The 20,884-nt window shown below is 32.5% G+C and overlaps 1 protein-coding gene across 1 annotated transcript; it reads right to left on the bottom strand.

Moving 5' to 3' along the window:
* Positions 1-9,008: 9,008 nt before the first annotated feature.
* On the bottom strand, positions 9,009-20,564 carry LOC107615479 (receptor-like cytosolic serine/threonine-protein kinase RBK2). The gene is made up of 8 exons (XM_088499705.1): positions 20,507-20,564; positions 19,157-19,528; positions 18,152-18,406; positions 17,905-18,062; positions 9,863-9,942; positions 9,628-9,763; positions 9,278-9,427; positions 9,009-9,191 (listed from the first exon to the last, which is right to left on the bottom strand). Exons 1-8 carry the CDS (start codon positions 20,532-20,534, stop codon positions 9,009-9,011), a joined length of 1,362 nt encoding a protein of 453 aa, XP_088355831.1. The 5' UTR covers positions 20,535-20,564.
* Positions 20,565-20,884: the final 320 nt, after the last annotated feature.

The following is a 20,884-nucleotide window of genomic DNA, read 5'->3' as shown; positions in this document are numbered from 1 at the left end:
TACATTTTCCTTCCTAATTTTGTGCTATAATTGAAAACATGCTTCTTTGGCCTTAAATTTGCTAATTTTAATCCTCTCTTATTACCATTCGATGCTGTGATATATTTGTTAAGTGTTTTCAGGATTTACAGGGCAGGAATGGCTTAGAGGATGGAAAGGAAGCATGCAAAAGTAGAAGGAATACAAGAAATTGAAGGAATTGTTAAGCTGTCAAGTCTGACCTCTTCGTACTAAATCGATCATAACTTGAGCTATAGAGGTCCGAATGAAGCAGTTCTAGTTGCATTGGAAAGCTAACATCCAGGACTTCAAAATAATAGGCAATTAGCTATAGTTTCCATGCCGTTAGGTGATGCGCATGCGTGCATCACGCGTACGCGTAACCTTGCAAAAGTTCAGCAGGCCACATGCTGCACGTATCAGAAAATGCTGCGGGCAATTTTTGGGCTGTTTTTGGCCCAGTTCCAAGCCCGAAAACACATATTAGAGGATGCAGAGTGGAGGAATCATTCATACAACTTTCATTCTCATAATTTTAGGTTTTAGATGTAGTTTTCTAGAGAGAGAGGCTCTCTCCTCTCTCTAGGTTTTAGGTTTCCTAGTTTTAATTCTTCTCAATTTTAGATTTCTATCTTAGTTTAATTTAGTTTCTCTTTCACTTTTAATTGCTCTAGCATTCTAGTTTATTTATTTCCTTTGTTGACTTTATGTTGCCAATTTAGTTTATGAATTCTCATGTTAGATTTAATTTCCCTTTTTAATGCAATTTGAGGTATTTCATGTTTATTGCTTGTTCCTTTATTTGTTATCATTGATGCTTGCAATTGTTGGTTTTAGATTTTACATTCTCTATTGTTTTTATGTGCTTTTATTTTGCGCCCACCAAGTGTTTGATGAAATGCTTGGTTGGATTTTAAATTAGATTTTTATGTTCTTAGCTAAGATTGAGTAATTAGAGACTCTTGAGTTGTCAAGATCTCTTGTTGATTGGTGATTGAGACTTGCTAGTTGGCTTAAACTTCACTAAATCTAGTCTTGATTAGGACTTGTGAACTTAAGTTAACTTTACTCACTTGACTTTCCTTCATTGTTAGAGGTTAACTAAGTGAATGTAAAAGGCAATTACCATCACAATTGACATTGGTAATGAGGATAGGAATTCCGATTATCAATCCTTGCTAAGACTTTTCTTAATTATTATTTTATTTCCTTGTTATTTACATTACTTGTTCCTTATTTCAAAACCCAAAAAGATACAATCTCATAACCAATTATAAGTACACTTCCCTGCAATTCCTTGAGAGATGACCCGAGGTTTAATACTTCGGTTTATTTTTATTGGGTTTGCTTTAGTGACAAACAACTTAAATTTGATTGAGGTTTAATTGTCAGTTTAGATCTATACTTACAACGTGCTTATTTTTGTGAAATTTTTTACCGATGATTTTTTCCCCCATCAGGCGTTCAACACCCATAAGGGAGGCAGTCCTGGCGTTCAATGCCCTTAAGAAAACTTTTTAAGTTTGATGTTGCAGAGCAAGCTTTGGGATTATATTATCATCGAAGGCACTAAAGGAAGGTGAATCATCTTCATGAAAGATCAGCAGCCACCATAACTGAGGTGGTTAAGTTTCATTATCCCTTCCTTGATCTTATTTCCTATTTTATATTCTAGCTTTTGCATGATCACTCTTAGGAATAATTTGCTTTAGTAGTTTATTTTCGAAATTTCTATGGGTATAAGATATCCTATGTATCCCTCATCAAGCTTAAAGGAAAAAAATTCTTTTTCAAAAAGAAGTAGTAAGATGCACAAGGTCTCGAGTTATATCATGAGTTATTCCAATTATTTTGATGTGGTGGCCTTGCATTTATTTTCTGAATGTATAAATTAACTATGCATAATTAAAGTTGAGCATATTGAATCTTGAAGAACAATGCATTTAGAGAAGTATTATTGATTCTCTGAAAAATAAAAAAGATTGATTCTTGAAGCAAAAGAAACAGCAGAAAAAGCATAAAAAACACAGAAAGAAAAAGAAATAAAAGAAATAAAAGAAAAAGAAAAATCAAAATAAAAAGCAAAAGAAAGAAAGAAAAAGAAAAAGGGTCCAAGACTTTGAGCATCAATGGTTAGGAGGGTCAAAATTGGCCTAAAAAAATATTAAATGAGCTGCTTCCCCTAACTATATGCTTGTGGTGTAAAGGTTTCAAGTAAAAAACTTGAGACTGAGCTTTTAAAGTCGTGATCCAAAGCAAAAAGGGTACGCTTAAGAACTCTGGGCACCACTGTCTGGGAATTCTAGCAAAGCTGAATTACAATCCTAATGGGTTCACCCAGTTAAGTGCCTATGGCGTTTATGTATCCGGTGGTAATACCGGAAAACAAAACTCTTAGAGTCACGGCTAGGATAAAAAATAAGTTGTGTTCAAGAATCAAGAAAAGCTAAACTAGGAGAATCACGAATATTATCCAGATTCTAGTTCCAAAGGATGCCAATACTTCTGAGCTTCAAGGGAAAGTAAGGTGCAAAAATTGTTTAGAAGTAAAAGGCTAAAAGTCCCATTCAGATATTTGGAACTAAGCTTCATTAACAACTTTGAGACTTAGTGTATTTTTCTCTTCTTCTTATCCTATCTTGTTTCTCTTTGGTTGCTTGGGTACAAGCAACAGTTTAAGTTTGGTGTTCTGATGAGTGGATATTTTATATGCTTTTTGGTATTGTTTTCTTAGTGTTTTTAATTACATTTCATCAATTTTTTGTATGTTTAAGTGCAAAAATCACTTTCTGGATGCTACTTTGAGTTTTAGTATTTTTCTTGTGATTTCAGATGAGTTCTGGGTGAAAACTACAAGTTTTGGCAAAGTCAGATTCAGAGGCAAAGAAAGGCTAGCAGATGCTGTCAGATCCTGACCTCCATGCACTCCAACGAGTATATCTTGAGCTACATAGGTACAAATGATGCGTTCTCAACAAAGTTGGAAAGCTAACTTCCAGGACTTTCCAGAAATATATAATAATTTATACTTTACTCTGGAAATAATCGCCCAAAATGGGCGTTGAACGCCCAAGATGGACCAAATCCGGCGTTCAACGCTGCAAGAGGAGTCCCAGCATATGAATTCACCCCAAGCTCAGCCCAAACACTCACCAGGTGGGCCCAAGAAGTGGATTTTCATACCAGGAGTCCAGTCTATCTTAGTTTTGTAATCCTTAGTTCTTAGATTAGTATATATAGACAAGAGTTCACCCTTGTTAGAGACTCTTGACCCTTTACACGTTTCATATTTTTTTCCTGTAAATCATGAGCAACTAAACCTCCTAGGTTAAGGATAGGAGCTCTGCTCATTCATATGAATTAATATCATTAATTTTCTACTTTAATACATGTCTGATTTCATTCTATGATGTATTGTCGTTCTTAATCTTTATGGATTGGGGTGGAACTAGTGTATGATCCCTGTTCTACATGAGTTCTTGCTAGTCCTTGGCGGGATAGTGTTGAGCAGCAGCTTGAGAATGCATCACAGGTTCCAACAGGTTATCTGAGCTAATTGGGATATGTGACATAAAATCTCATTAGTAGTGGGTAACTTAGGTTTCTTTGGCGCTAAGGCTAGAATCCTGAGTTTTATTCTCCGATCCGGAAGATCTGACCTTGTTTGTAGCATTTTGAATAGGATCGTCAGAGATTGAACTGCTAGAGCTTCACACTCGTTCGGATCAATTGACCATTGGCGTGGCGGTTGATGTGGATCAGAGGAGATTAATGACCATTGGCGTGGCGTTGATCACTTACAGCCTTGCCATTGAATGAATCACTCATTGTTAAAGTAGTCAGTAAGAGGTATTATTCCAGAAGAACAAGCATCTCCGAGGCCTTAACTGATTCCTCATCATTGTTTCTACATCAAGTTGGTATTATTTTCGTTCTTATTTTGTTTTATGCGTTTCTACAACAACCACTCTTTTCTGATCGCCTGACTAAAATTTACAAGATAACTTCTACTTGCCCAATCCGACAATTCTCATGGGATTCGACCCTCACTCACCTGAGGTATTACTTGGATGACCTAGTGCACTTGCCGGTTCAGTTGTGCGAAGTTCTAATTTCGCGCACCAGTTCACCAATACTATTATCTCACTATAATAGAAGTGATTCTTATAGATTTACTAATATTATATATGTTGTAGCTTATACCCATAGAAAAATAGAAAAAAAAGATAGAGTTTATATATTATTATAGTGTGTTTGTTGCCTAAGGTTTTGTCCTCTATTTATACATGCAACAAGTTTAAATATTTAAACTTCATTAAATCTCAATTTATTTTGAGGAGTTAAATTCTTTAATGTTAAAAAATTTAACCACTCATATTAATAGACATCCATTCTTATCATAACACCAATTATATTTTTAAAACAATTCATAAAATAGCTTATATCACGTCATAATTTACATTATTAAACAAAATTTTGATAACTAGCCCATTAAAAGTACGGGCTTAATCCCTATTTTCTAATAATAAATAAATTTATTACAAAAGAATTCAATTTTACTTACATCTTATCAATAGTGAAGGCCTTTGTAATTATTTTTAATAAATCGTCTATTAAAAAAATTCAATTTGCTCGAACTGTTAGTAACAAGAATTATCGATAGTAATGGTGTTGTAAAAAAAATAATTAAAAAATAATTAAAAAATAATGTATATTTACTAACGTCAGATTGCCAATAATAAAAAAATTCATTTAAAAAAATTGTATTTATAGGCGAAAGATTGTCAGTAATAATTAATTTTTTTAATAAAGCAGCATAATTATATATTAAAAAACTAGGTAACATAATTATATATGACACATCTTTAGACTAAAATAAAAAAATATATTTTTTAATCAATCATATAATTATTTTGTTAAGTAACATAATTATATATTACAAAACTTAGTAACATAATTATATATTAAAAAACTAGGTAACATAATTATATATTACACATTTTTTAGACCAAAATAAAAAAAATATTTTTTAATCAATCATATAATTATTTTGTTAAGTAACATAATTATATATTACAAAACTTATCAATATTAAATTATTTTAGAAAAAAATTTATATAACTAAAATTAAAATTTTAAAAAAAATTTATAAAAATATTTATATTTAAATAATATGTAAACAAATATAATTAAAATTAGTTCATTTACGATATTGAAAATTCTTAATATGTAAAATAATGAGAAATAATCGGTGAAGAAACTAATTAGTGTACAACATTTGATTTGAAAGACTATCACTATAAGAAAAACATTGAATATCGTCGAATTTGTCGGCAAATTTAGCGAGGGACGTTATCGATAGATTTAGCGGTAGATTTTTCGATGATCCATCCCCAAAAAATTTACGGTGAGATTCTATAATCCGTCCCTAATTCTGATGGTAAAAAAGAGTGCTAAAATTTATTTTATAAGCTTTAATTTTACCGTCAAATTTACCTTAAAAAATTTCCGACGGTAATATGAATTAGTGAAACGTGGCGTTTTAGACAACGACCAGCACATTATCGTCAGATTTATCCGCCGATATATCCGACGGTAAAATTGAGCTAAATTCGAATTTAGAAACCCTCCCCCTCACTTCTGCAACTTTTCTGCCCCTCTCCTCTCTTTTTGTCCACCGGTAGCAGTGCCTCCTCTCCATAGCAAACAAGTCCTATTCCTGCATTGTCCTAGCTGAGCCACCAGAGATCTAAACGTCGCTGTTAGATTCCATCGCTGTCGCTGTTGCCTTGTGGGTCGCCGTCGTTGTTGTCCATCGTCGTTCCTCCTCCATGTTAGTGTGACTCTTTCCCATTCTTCAATTTGTCAATTTTTTGTTTAGAAAATCCTAACACTATACTACTCCATTAATGACAGAGGTGAAAGAAGCTTGATGCTGCCACCGCACCATGGGCGCTGCTACTGCACTTCTATCGCAACTCAACAACCAGATTTAGATATTTTATTATTTTTATTTTTTTATGTAATTTTATATGTATTTTATTAATTTTATATTTGATTTTTTGTTATAAAATATAATTTAGTTTGAAATATTAATTTTTTTGAAAATTTTTGTTTTAAATTTTGTGTTTAAATTCTATTTAATTTTTTTAATTTACTGATTAGAGGATGTAGCTTAAATTAATTATTAGGGTATGTAGTTTATATATATATATATATATATATATATATATATATATATACTCAAGAGTGTTTGCGTGGTTGGAAGATTTTATTTAGTGAATGAGTTTTTTTCAATATCATTAAATTTATGTCTTTTATTTTTGTTATGTCTATTGTTAATTTGGTGAAATTAGAATTAGGTTTTAATTAATTGCAATGTTGATTTTTTCTTATTTCTTCTGAATTAGATTTTGAATTAGTTTTACCTTGTGAATTTAATCAGTTATCTTTTTTATTAGGATGGTGTTATTTTCTTTGAGATCAAATGAAGTTCGCTTCTTTCGTAGTTTGTGCAGTCATATTTCAGGTTAGTTTTCTATCTCTGAATTTAATGAATTGCTTAAGTTTTATGACAGACTTACTTTTTCTAAAATAGAGTTTTAGGACGGAAGCGGGAGAAGGTTGCCTAGCGACACATTCTTGAAATCTTTGTTTGCTGAAAAATTGCGGAGTAATAAAGAGAAACTCTACCGAATTTTCGTTAACATCCTTATTTGGTTTGTAAAAAAACTGAAAATTATATTTGCAGAAAACTTCGAATTATAGATAAAATTTTGCCGAAATTTCTAAGAAATCTAAATATAATTGAATGATGAAATTAAAAACAAAAGTTTTTTGACATTAAATGATTAATAGTCATGAAATTAAAAACAAAGGTCTGACTGGTATGTAACTTGTTTTATTTTATTATTAAATTTTTTTGTCTTTGACATATAATGTCATTATTCCTTGGTTCAACATATTGTTGAATATGTTATGTGTAGTCTAAATCGTTGGATCATGATTCGACAATGACAGAGAACTTTAAGTATACTCACACCTTGAAGGAGAACAAGGAGAGATTTGTTGACAGCAGTCTACGAATTATTATATGAGTAAACGTCATGTGGTATAAAGTTTAACATGTATTCGTTTTCAATTTAATGTCATCCTAATCATACATGTGTTTCACAAGAGTTCCACACGTAGATATTAGAGGCCGCAACCCAATAATCTCAGCATACTGGAGAGGGCGGCAATAACTCCGTTGATTCAGTCGTTGATCCTGATATGATTTGGCGCGAGACCGCATCTGAATCGTACAAGAATCGCGTCTACGGGCTAGGATCGTTCTTCGCCAACAACCTCCGCACCTCCACAATGAGGGCTTTATCCACCTTTGCTACCAGCCCTGTCGATCCCAAAGACAACGTCGATCTGAGGGAGCAAGTGCAAAATCTCACCCAGAGCCTTCACCCTCAGCAGCTGCAACAGTCTGAAGAGAGGTATAACAAGACCCTCACACGGTGTTAGGCACAGATTTCCTCAGGCTGAAGCTTAGACAGGAGCTAGAGCAGATTCAGCAGATACATCAACAGATGGCGGTGTACCACGAACAAATGTGCGTTGGTGACAGCGGTGCTGCTGGAGGGACACTGACATCACTGCCTCGACGCTGCCTCAGCAGGATTAGGGGGATGACGATGACTATTAGGATCCGTATTGATTAGAGTTTTGTTATGCTCTATTTGATTGTATTTTATTTATTTGACTTTTTTTTTGTACATACAATTGATATTTAATAAAATCCTTATTTGATTTCCGTTCTTTAGAATTTGTCTATTAATTATGTTAAAAAAAATTGAATTTATTGTCAGATTTATTTGGAAAAATCCGACGATATGTTAGCGTGAAACAATATAGTATGGCCCAAAATTACCGGCAAAAAATTTCCGCCAGTAACTAAATATTCTTTGGTCAAAGAATCTACCAATAATTACCATCGGATTGAAAAATCCGACGATAGTTAATTATCAACGAGAGTTATACCCCAACGATAAATCCAATGATAACATGTTTACCGGTAGATTATTTGTATTATTCCGCTGATAAATCTGATGGGATTTACCGTTTTTCCTGTAGTGAATAAAATGAGTCACTTTGTGCAAAGTTGCCTAATTTGGTGCAAACCGCAATAATGACATGGCAAATAATACATGGACAATTAATATTACGGCATGCATGTGGTACAAACTAACACATGGATAAATAATATTGTGACACATGACATAATTGTCCACATCAACATATCATGTGTCACTAACCGACCCATTATCAAATAATTGTAAATAGTCAAATTATGATGTGACACGTGTTACTAACAGTTTAAGTCATTAAACCATATCAGTATGTCAATGACGAAAAATGAGTCAATTACTAGAGTGGTGTTGTTTTACTAATTGGTTTAATTACTCTGTTGGTTCCTACAGTTTCGCGAAATTTTCAATTAGGTCCCTATACTTTTTTTTCTTTTAATTGGATCCCTGCACTAAATTTTTTTTCAATTAGATCTCTCTTAACAGTAATTGGTTTAATTATATAGAGACCCAATTAAAAAAAAAATTAGTGCAGAGACCAAATAAAAGAAAAAAAAAGTATAGGGACCTAATTAAAAATAAAATTTGGTGCAAAGACTCAATTAAAAGGAAAAAAAGTATAAGAACCTAATTAAAAATTTCGTAAAACTATAAGGACTAATAGAGTAATTAAACCTTACTAATTTTAAAAACATAATTAATACAATTTGAATCTAAGAATTAATTTTAGTATACAATGTCAATCTCATAAACCACTTTAACACTCTACATGAACTTCATAATTTTAATAGAATACCTCACATTATAAGGAAGAGCTTTCGAAATTTTGTATATATATCTTTAGTATATTAATTACAAAAACTAATTATCTAACCATCACATATAATTAATGTTTTAAAGTACATTGTGTATATGTTGTTAGGTATCGTATCAAGATTCACAAGAACCCAAGGCAAGTTGTCTATGTCGATTGAGATCTCTAAGATATTTTGTTGAGTTGTATTCTTGTGCATCTAGTAGCTCTTCTGAGTATGTTCTCTGAAGCGACTTTCTTTGACCTTTTCTTGTAGATTCTAAGTCACACTTATCGTGACCTCTTAGTAGTGTCACAACCTATACATATACAATAACCGTCAAGTTTATAATATCTATTTATGAAACTAACATGACTTACGTAAATTAATTTCTTGCTTAATTACCTCACTCATGCAAGGCCTTAAAATAGGAGACTGATCAACACACTTCGATGCAGTGAAAACAACATGACCTACTTGGTCCTTATCATAATCATCATCAAGAGAAGGATCAACAAGTGCTTCAATATTCTTATCTTCAAGCAAAGGTTTGGCCTATAATTCATCAGATAATATCAAATTACATTGTGGTATATGTTGAATTTTGTTCTTATACTTGTAAACTTGATTTATTTTGGATTTAAAAATTTTAAGACTAATAATTTAGTTCATAAAATTGTTCTTAGTTTCTAATCATCAATCTACTAAACATTTGATCCATTTAATATTTTGCAGAAAAACAGGATTTATATTACCCACAGCACAAGGCTTTTCTGCATATCATCCAAAGCTGGACGCCCACTTATGATCTCCAGAAGTAAGACCCCAAAAGAAAATATATCAGTTTTCTCATCTACTATGCCATGCATGCAATATTCAGGTGCAAAATACCTACCAAAATTCAATGAAAAAATATATATATAAACAATATTATTAGAACATGCATGAAACTTAGCTAACTCTAATGTTACTAGCTTTTTGTTTCAGTACCCAAATGTGCCTCCAATTTTCGTTACGTTGCAGTGAGTCCACTGTTCTGGTAACCATTTTGCGAGCCCGAAATCACAAATCTGCAGAAATATTAATTAATTAGGGAGGATAGGACAAAATAATTAGACAAAGATTGCATTTGAATTTGTACCCAATTAATAAGAAATACTATATTAAAAAAATAAATACAAAATTAAAAGCCTTAAAACCCTATAGACATTCCACAACTGATCTAGCTATTTTAGAGGCAGAAATAATTAAATAATGTGCTGACAAGGTCTAGAAGTTTTAGTGCAAACTACTGTGCAATATAATTAATCTCTAGAAAAGAAGATGAAAATCCATTGGCGATTGACAAACCATGAAATGAAATTTTAATTTACCATAAATTAGTCTTTAGGTTGGTTTGATAAAATTTTATTTTTTAAAAATAGTTTATAAAAGTTAATTTTAAAAAGATAATTTTTTAAAAGTTATAACATCTATATTTGGTAAATCAAATTAAAAATGACTTTCAATAATTATAAACAACAACAAATGCATTTGGTAAATAGCTTTTAAAATTAAAAAATATTACAATAGATATTAATGTAAGAATTAGATTTAGATATTAATTAATATGTGATGTTATATTAGATTTTTAAATTTTGATAAGCATAAACTATTTTTGAAAAACTCTACGTTAGATTCTTTCAAAAATACTCCTATCTTTTAAAATATAAGCACAAATATGTGATTTTTTTTACCAAATGTAAAATGAGGAATTTATATTTTTTTTTCTAAAGGTAGTATGTTATATTTCATTAATTATTGAAAAATGAAATCCAAGAATGTCTAAAAATAGGACAACATAATAAAAGATGGAAATTTTTTAAAATAATACATTGGAGGTATTCATCCAATAGTGTATGATCAAAAGCTAAGAAGAATCTAAAAGAAGAGAGAATAATAAGTCGAATTGAATGAAAATAAGAGTTGGCTTTATGGAGACGATAACTTAAAATGGGAGTTCTTTGAATTTCACGGAGCAGCTTGACAGAGCTTGCAAGAATAGCAGACGGCGTTGAAGTAGAGCTTTCAAAGACTAATAATTGGTTGTGAACTTTCCAACAGTTCCAACATATGATGGTAAGTAATTGAGGATTTGGGTCAACATTTTTCAATGGGTTAAACATTTCCATTGCTGCAGTTCACTATGTCCAAAAATCGTGAGAACTCTTCATTAATTTCAAGGTAGTGAAATAAACAATGAGTGATTGTTTCTGTTGCTTCATGACAGCAAAGACATGTTAGCGATGTAGATGGAAAGCGGCGGTGAATCTAAACAAGCATTGGAAGACGACTATGGAGAACTTTTTAAATAAAGAGCTTAATTTTGTGAGACAAGTTCAAACTTCCATAGTTCAATCCACGATTTTTTCTGCTGCATATAAGTAGCGCAAAGTTTAAAAGGCAGATGGTGAAATAACACTTCGCAGAATTGATTGTATAGTTACACTTATTTTATGACTCTTATTTTAAGTGTTTCTATTTAGTAATAGTGACACTTATACAACTAATTTTTTAACTAAATATTTTACTGTAGTCTATATCTCTAATCCTTCTTCATTTATGTTCTATTTTTTCCCTAGACATTTGAAGATGAGAAGAGAAAAGAAGAGAAGAGAAGAGAAATGAAGCGAAACGAAGAGAAGAGAAGAGGCAAGGAAGGACCCACATTGATTTGTGGTTCTTAACATGGAGGAGGGTGATGATGCCTCCATCATTCTAGGAATGCCTTTCCTAGCCATTGGACGTGCACTCATAGATGTTCAAAAAAGATAATTAACATTAAGAGTCCATGATAAACAAATGAGCTTCAATGTCTTCAAAACCCTGCAACATCCTAGTAAGATAGATAATTGCATGAAGATTGATTTGATTGATACATTAGTGGAAGAAATCATAAAGAAGAACATCTCCTCAATAATCTTTAAGATTCTCAACCTTCGATGCCGGAAGATAATGAAGAGCCTTTAGAAGAGAAGGTCACCTTGGGTCAATCTTGGAAAGAAGTTTTCTCCTTCTCTCAAAAAGATGGTGAACGACTCCATGATGCATGGAGAAGATTCAAGGAGCTGTTAGAGAAAAATTCACAACATGATATACCCCAAGTGGATTCCAATCCTATTATTTTATGATGGAATCTCTCTAGACTACAAGGAAATGCTAGATGGATGAGATGGAGGCTCCTTAAAAAAGAGAACAATAGAGGAGGCATGGACATTAATAGAAGAGCTAGCAGTCTGCATTATGAAGAGAATTGACATGAGGCTGAAAGGCGTATGCATAAAGATGGATGGTACTGAAGTATGCTACGAAGCTTTCCAGTCTCCAACCTAGAAGCTACAACGTCAAGCTAGTAACGATAAAAGAGCGTTTTTTGTATTTGCATCCTTCTACTCCTTCCTCTCCCTCTGCATGCATATTCATCTCATTGCTCATGTTTATCTTTCTGCATCCTCTTTTATTTAAGTTTTCTTTTTTTAAAAAAAGAAGAAGTTATGCATGTATCACGTAACATAATATATGCTTAGCATTCTATGTTCCTCCATACTCTTCACCATTTTATAATATGTCTAAACCCTAAGTTTGGTGTTCACCAATCTATACATGGCCAAACTCTAAGTTTGGTATTGCATCTCAAACCAAGACTGAGGATGAAGAGAGCAACAAAGATAGATAATGAATCTGGTAGCAATTGTGTATGGTGGTTAGTACTCCTTTCTTTTAAGTTTTCTTTTGTTTTTCTTTTCCTTTCTTTTACATCATATCTATTTCTCTTACTCTGCTATCCATGCCTATTACTAAACTTGTTCTCCGAGCACTATAATCACATAAAAAAGAGTTAGTCCAATGGAGAAAATTTAAATCAGTTAAAGACCAAATCATCAGCAGTCAAGGCAAGGAGGTGTGTAACGCCTAGTAAAGGGCGTGCAATGCCCTGGGCTTTGTTGAAGAGGGCGCATAACGCCCTAATGAGGCGTGCAACGCTTGACCTAAAAATTAAAGGTGGCGTTTAACGCCACTGCTTGGCGTTAAACACCCAAGCCTAAAGATCAAGCCCAGTTACACGCCACCAAGTCCAATGCAACGTCAATGATGAATTCAACAAGACCCAACCTCAAAGATGTGATTTCCGATTGAAGATTGAAGAAAATTCTATATGATTTGATTTTGATTTGATTCTGTTTTTGAATTTGAATTATTATGAATTATCTTAATTATTCTGATTAAGATAAGATTTAGTTTTGAATTTGAATTAGAGGAAACCTTAGGATTTAAATAAGTGAAGATTCTTCACAGAGGGAACTTCCAGTTTCCTTTGCACAGTTTCTTTTCATTGTTGTTTTCCATTATCCATGGGTAACTAATCTTTTTGTCAAAGGGTTAAGAGCTCTGTTATGTTTCTATGGATTATTAATCTAAGTTTTCTTTTTATTTTATAATCAGTTTCATGATTGAGTTAGCGTTCTTTATCTTTAAAGGATTAGTAGTATCGAAAGGTATGCAAATCCTATTTTAAATATGTTTATTTTTTCGACAGAATTAACACCGAATTATGCTTGAAAACTCTTTCACATGTCTTTTTGAATTCGACTAGACATAGTGTTTCAATTAGTGTGCGATAATACATGATTTTCAATCACTCTAACTTTGAATATGTGGCATATAATTCATATTAGAACAAATTTTGAAAATTGTATTTTCTCATAAAATTCAATTAGACAGGACTAGCTTGGATACGTGACATATAATCTAATCTAAGGACTACTTTTGAATTTTATGAGAAACTGAATAGGATTTGTACTTAACCTCTTCAATTAATTGATTGACCAAGACATTGGCGGTTAGTTAATTGAGGAAAAATCGAGGAACCAAGATATTGAAAATCGGTTAATTAAGGTTGATCGTGAAAAGATCTCTGAACGCTTTAGAATAGGTAAACACAATTTGATTTTTCTAGGGCTTAAACATTTTCAAAGCCATTGGCATTCTCTATTATTATTCTCTTTCAATCAACATCACTACCTCAGAAGCACTCAACTTCTAGATTCCAAGCAATACACAACTTTGCCCTCATCAATGCTAGGTTTTATCTAATCTAATTAGAAATTTAACTCGATATTTGTGTGCTTAATCCTTTAATTCTCGTGGGAATGATATCGACTCACTGTGGTATTACTTGAATAATCTAGTGCACTTGCCAGTATCTATGAGCTTTAGTTTTTGCTCATAACATATATGAGCTCAATCTTGTATAGGACTTAATGACCGGTGTCAGCCATGAATCAGAAAGTAGAATAAGTCAAGTCGCGATCCTGCTGAAATTCAATCATTGGCACATAAGCTTGTGCTGTTAGGCAACCATGTTGAGGGATTCAGATTTATGTTTTTAATTGGTCAATCTTTCTGGATGTTATAGTATGTGATTAGGTGATAAATTAGCTCCTATATATCTCTTGGATAGACTGAAATTGTTGAGATAAAAGTTGCAATATGTTACTTGATTGATGATAAATACATGCTAAATTTTCTCCTGTGAGAGATATTATTTGATAATGAATTAATATTGTTGCTGAATTTTCTATTGTGTTGTTGACATTAACCATTGAGCTTAAAAATTAAGTTTTAGAAAGGTTGTGGGAGTTTTGAATTGCCACAAGCATTCAAAATGACAAGACTGATGCTGCTAAGATTATAACGGTTTGAAACAGTCACTAAATATAGGAAAATGTTTTTACATGAACTAGTAGCTTAGTGATGTTTTTAAACCATCACTAAAAATATTGTGACAGTTAAAAAATTCATGAAATATAAGAAAAACTGTCACAGGATTTACTAACTCAGGGACGGTTTCAAACTGTCGCGAAATACAGCATAAAAAAACACCTTGACAAGTGTTACAAATTAGTGACAATTTTTTAATTCAAAGACTGTCACGAACAATTTCCAGACACTTCTTACCAACAGTGGTCCAAAACCGTTGCTATGTCACCAGCAATGCTCAAATTCGTGATGCTTTTTTAACCGTCACAAAAAAAATTTAGCAATGGTAAAAATTGTATCATAATAGCCTATATTTAGTCTGAAGTTGTATCATAATATTTGGATTTATTCAAATCCCATTGGAATTTGTCTTTACTCCGATGGATTTTAACCGACAAAATCCTGTCTGCAACTTTTTGGAAAAATAATTCCTGAATGAGATTTTGATTCCAATTCTTGCTTTCAGTAATTAAATCTTTAACTCTTGGAACAAAATCAGAAATAGCCTGTCTGTTTGGCATTTCAGAAATCATTAAAGGATACGGAGGAGGCAGCCAAGGATCCTCAAAGGTTCAAATATTCTCTCTAGTACCCATAGCCCAATTAAGACCTTTTTCAAAAATATTTCATCCTTCCAGTATGCTCTTCCATCCCAAGAAGATAATACTCTAGTTTCTAGAGTTATAACATTACCATTTCTAAAGTACTTACCTTTTAGGATTTTGGATAATAGAAAAGTAGGATGTGTTACATGTTGCCAAAATGGTTTGCTTAATAGTGCCAAATTCTGAATTCTAAGATTTTTAAATCCAAGGTCTCCTTCTCTTCGTGGATGAGTCATAGTGTCCTAGCTAATCTAAGTCATCCACCTTTCAGAACCATTTTACCCCTACCAGAATTGAGAATGTAGATAGTGGATCTTCGAAATTAAACCATCAAGTAACTTGAAGTAAGACGATGTTTAAATAGGAACAGTTTCACTCACTGCCTTAAGCAATTGTCTACCACCCGAAGATAGAAGATTGCGCTTCCATCCTTGGATTCTTTTCCAAACCTCCTCTTTGATCATACGTAAAGAAGCCCTTTTTAATCTAGAGACTATAGAAGGCAAACTAAGATATCTGTCCTGGGCCCTAATGTGATTAATATTCACAGAGTTAGCCAGTTGTGTAGGAGTAGTAGAGGGAGTATTGTGGCTAAAAATTACAGCAAACTTATTAAGATTCACCTTCTGACCACTGATGCTTTTGTAAGAACTCAACAAATTCAGAATGTTTAAACATGTCTCAGGATTAGCCTTACAGAAAAACATTGAATCATCATTAAATAGGAGGTGATTGACCTTAGGACATTGCGTATGTACCAGAATAGCTTGAATTAATTTGTTTAATTCTGCTTTGTGCAGCAAGAAGGAGAGACCTTCTACACAGAAAATAAAAAGGTAGAGAGATAGGGGATCTTCTTATCGGATACCTCAATTTATGCTTTACAAGCATCTTTTCAAAAAGTTTTATCAAACTAAGTTTTAGTCTATTGATGAGTAAAGAGAAAAAAAATGAAATTATATATATTGTTATGGTCCAATACCCAAATTAGCTTAAAAACCTACACACCTGACCCAATATTGGGCCATACGCACTAAAATCAAGATCGTATCGCCTTTCAAAATAGGAAAGAATAAGTGGAGGTTCTTCATCAATCTATTCGCAGAAGACTATAAATATGAGGGATAGGAGTTCCCTAAGTCTTTTTGTTAACCCTAATTCTTATATCACATGAACAATTTTGACTGACTTAATTGTTAGAATACTTATATGTTCTCCCCATCCAGCTCAAAGATGATTCTTGGCCACTGGTTTCCCATTCCATTATCCATTAATGTAAATAGTTCTTGGGGTTATTAGTCAAAATCGTTCCCAAAAGATACCTCGATCTCCATTTTCGTCTCTGAAAGAATAAATTAATCAAATTCGTCCCCGAATGATTTTTTTAAAATCACGTTCGTCCCTCCATTAGTTTCTTGATGCTGTGTTTAACCTTGAATGTGAAGTGACAACTCAGCATAGTAAACGACGTCGTTTTGCATTCTTCATCTCCTGAACAAGCGTCTTCATTCATTCTTCTCGCACTTCCAGCTGATAGAGAAGCCTCACTACTATTGCACAACGATCTCGTCACCTTTATTGTCGCTGGTGAAGCCACCCCTGCACGCAATTCTTGTTGCTCCACACTCTCTCAGTCGCCTTATCCTTTTTTCACTCACACATCGAGAAAGAAGGCTGAGTCAGGAGTTGGGTTTCGTGACCCAATCTCCAGAGCTCGTTGGTTCTCTAGTCGAGGGAGCATCACTCTCCTCCCCTGCTTCTCTGCTCTGTCGTTACGTCAGTTCGGGTAGGCCTTTTTCGTTGTGATTTTTTCTGTTTCTGTTGTGTTCTAACTACAACTAAGATCATATATATAATAATTAATCTTAATAAAAAAAATTAAACTGGGAGTTTCAGGGGAGAATGACATCCATGGCTACAGGGTTAGTGGCTATGGAGTTTCAGTATTGAGGAACAGAATTAGCAAGAGAGAAGACGACTAATGAGTGCGGGTTTTTGTGTTAGAAATGTAATTCTTAGTGACGAATAGCCGACCTTGCCATTGCGGGATTGGACTTCTTACCCTCAGCAACGATTTGCAGTGAAGAAGAACGTGTGTATTCACTCTCAATGACAGCTACAGGCATCACTTATGGAAGGGATTAAGTTGTTCGTGGGTGACTAGAGTTTGATCTTGGATCAGCATCAATGGAAGAACGGCAAGCTGCAGGAGCTGATTACGAAGGATTATGGGTGTAATTAGGTTCCGGGTCGGGGGTGTTGGATGACCCATTCGCTAACAGTGTTTTGGATCCTTGTTGGCCTAGCACAGTCCAAAAAAAATAGAAATATAACTTTATTGCCACATCAGCTTCTATTAACGCTATTAGTAAGAGAAGTGACGGAAGGACTAACGTAAATAATTTTTAAATCTTTTAAGGATGATTTAGATTAATTTAATCTTTCGAAAATTAATTTGAGAATCACGTAATCTCTCAAAGACTAATTTGACCATTTACTCATAATTCTTGATGAGAATATATAATGATAATTATATGCTCAAAATATTAAAAACATATATATTGCACGGTTCAATATAACCAAAGTTTATTCAAGAAATCCATGCATACACACAAGAGAGGAGCGTACCTGTGGGTCAAAATTCTCGGTGAGCAAAATATTCTCTGCTTTAATATCTCTATGAATAATCCGTCTGTGACAATTCTCATGTAGATAGAGTAAACCATCAGCTATTCCCAAAGCAATCTTATATCTTTTACTCCAATCTAGTTTGTGTTTATTTGGACCTACAACACACAACACTTTAATTTATTTGATAAATGTCATATATAATATATATATGAGGATTAATATAAAGATAAGGAGAGATATAAACCATGAAGAAGAGATCCCAAACTTCCGAGAGGAGAAAGTGAAAAGACAAGAAGATGCATGTCTCGTTCGACACAGCATCCAATAATCTTGGCAGTATTAGGATGATCAACATGGGCAATCACACCAAGTTCTGATAGAAAACCCGCTGTCTTTTCTTCTATGCTTCCATTCGTCAATTTCTTCACTGCTATTAGTTTCCCTTCTTCAAGACAACCCTGATAAACCTCAGCAAAACCACCTCTTCCTATTAAATTTTCTACATGTATTCAAACCAAACAATAATGAAAACTTACCTACAGCCATCCCATCTGTGCATGGTTTTATGGTTATATTGCAATTAAATTTATATTATTTGAAATTATAAAAAATGTCTTTAATAAATTACTATAATTTTATTATGGGTATATACAATTAGAAAATTTTGATCAGAAATTTCTTTTCAAGGTAATACTATTTTGTAAATATTCATACTTATGATATGAAATAAGAATAGCAAAAATATTATATAATAAAATAATATTTAACTACATCAATACAAATAATAATTTTTAAATAAAGAAAAAATTTCATTTTAACATAGAAAGTATAACCTCAAGTTCAAGTTCAAAATTCAACTCATTTGGCCCAACACAAAGAAAACCTTTATTAATACTAATCAAATCCATTTATTTAATTTAAAAGAGAAAAAACAGTAAAAAGATTGACATTTTTTGCATGAATCTTGTTCCTTCGCTGTAACAATTCAAATAATGGGTCCAACAATAATGATTTGTTCATCAATGTGGGTCTCATTGTTACAGGCAACTCCAATCTCATATTTTTTATGGCATTACAGTCCCAAAAACTAAACAAATCTGGTTTTTGTAATTTCTGATTGTGAAAATAAAACTAAAGGTACAAAATAATAAATTTTTGTATCCCAATTTAAATAGATAAATAAAGAATTTTTTATTTCAGAAAACCAATGACTGGCTATATAAATGGAAGGGTAAGGATCTGAACTAACCGCTGCTAAAATTGTTGGTTGCATATTGTAATTCTGAAAGGCTAAAAGTGATCAAAGAAGACCTGAAGTTGTAGAAACCAGTATGTAGAGTAGTAGTAGTATCTTCTTTAGTGCTTTTGCTCTTCCATCGTAACTTGGAGAAACTAAGAGTGTGTAATGAAGGTAGGTGATTCTTAGTTGGTCTAATTTTCCACAATTTGAAAATTTTGCCCCATCGAGAGCGTGCTCTGCTTGAATTACTTGAACCACTTGCATTTGATTCAGATGCTTGTTGCTCTGACTCAGAGTCTAAGTCTTTAACGCCAGCTTCTAAGACACCCCTCGGAGATGTCTCATCTTCTTTCTCTTTCTCCATCTCCAATTCCCTCAAATCTAACATAATAAATCATCAGAAAACCGACTTATTATTACGTTATCACCATGAAGTAACAAGTCTATTTAATTCGAATATGAACTAGCAAGAAAATGCAATATATATAATTGACAGTCTAAACTTATCTTCTTAATTATTTTCTTAATCTTTTAATATAAAATTTTGAATCTGTATATTTTGGTGAAATAAAAAAATATATATTTAAATTTTTACTCATTTAAGTATGAAGCGAAATTTAAAGAACAAATTATTATTATTATTATTATTATTATTACTATTATTATTATATCACGTAATAAGTTATTCAATGGACGTTGTGAGTTTACAAAACTTACACATGATGTAAACAGATATCTCCTAAGAGCATGTGAAACTTTGACTCATTTGCAATTCGGTGGGATTGCATAACTAAGGTATTTTAGTAATTAAATTTAATTAAGTTGGTATAGTAATTTATTAACACAATAAAAATTAATTGACGAAAAAGGAGAAAATATACAAAAAAAATAAAAACTTAGTTAAACTTGTTTGCAAAATTAACTTGTTCCTTTAATATTATTCTTTGCAACTTTTCTTTTAACATTAATTAAAATATACAATTTGAATTTGTGAAATTATTAACTGGTATAATGTAATTATTTTTTTCGATTGATCTTACATATGATATGTTTTATTACTCTAGCTTTTTTTTTTTAAGTAATTTTAAAAATGAAAATAATAGAAGTTTTTGTGTATCCATTATTGATTACTCCATGGAATTAAAATTTTTTTTTTTTTTTTAAAAAATAGGGATCAAATTATTTCACACATATGAAGGTTTAACCAGAGAGAGAGAGAGAGAGAGAGAGAGAGAGAGAGAGAGAGAGAGAGAGAGAGAGAGAGAGAGAGAGAGAGAGAGAGAGAGAGAGAGAGAGAGAGAGAGAGAGAGAGAGAGAGAGAGAGAGAGAGAGAGAGAGAGAGAGAGAGAGAGAGAGAACCTTTAGCAGAGGTTGACCAAGATAACATTGATCCTAGCCTCCTAGGTTTAAGACTAAAAGCACCATACAATAGCATCCCCTTTCGTTTATCGGCATGGCTTTTCTTACAAGGATCCCTGCATAACACACCACAACATCAACTATTAAAAAGAGAACAACGTCCTTATCCTTGCATATATTACAATTTTGGGGATTAGATTGTGGTTTAGTAATAAATTAATTTTGTTGGAGTGCCATATTGTGCTCATAAAATAAACCCTAACATGAAATTTAAAGAAATTAGTGGAGTGAAAATTCAAAATAACTCTTGAAAAATTTACATCACATTCTAATAAAATTTCAATTAATCTAAATTTTTAAATTTTGATTTGTCATTTA

The sequence above is a fragment of the Arachis ipaensis genome, chromosome B9 (genome assembly GCF_059453495.1).
Source record: "Arachis ipaensis isolate K30076 ecotype BB chromosome B9, ASM5945349v1, whole genome shotgun sequence".
NCBI classification, from domain to species: domain Eukaryota; kingdom Viridiplantae; phylum Streptophyta; class Magnoliopsida; order Fabales; family Fabaceae; genus Arachis; species Arachis ipaensis.
This window is presented reverse-complemented; position numbering and strand designations above follow the sequence as displayed.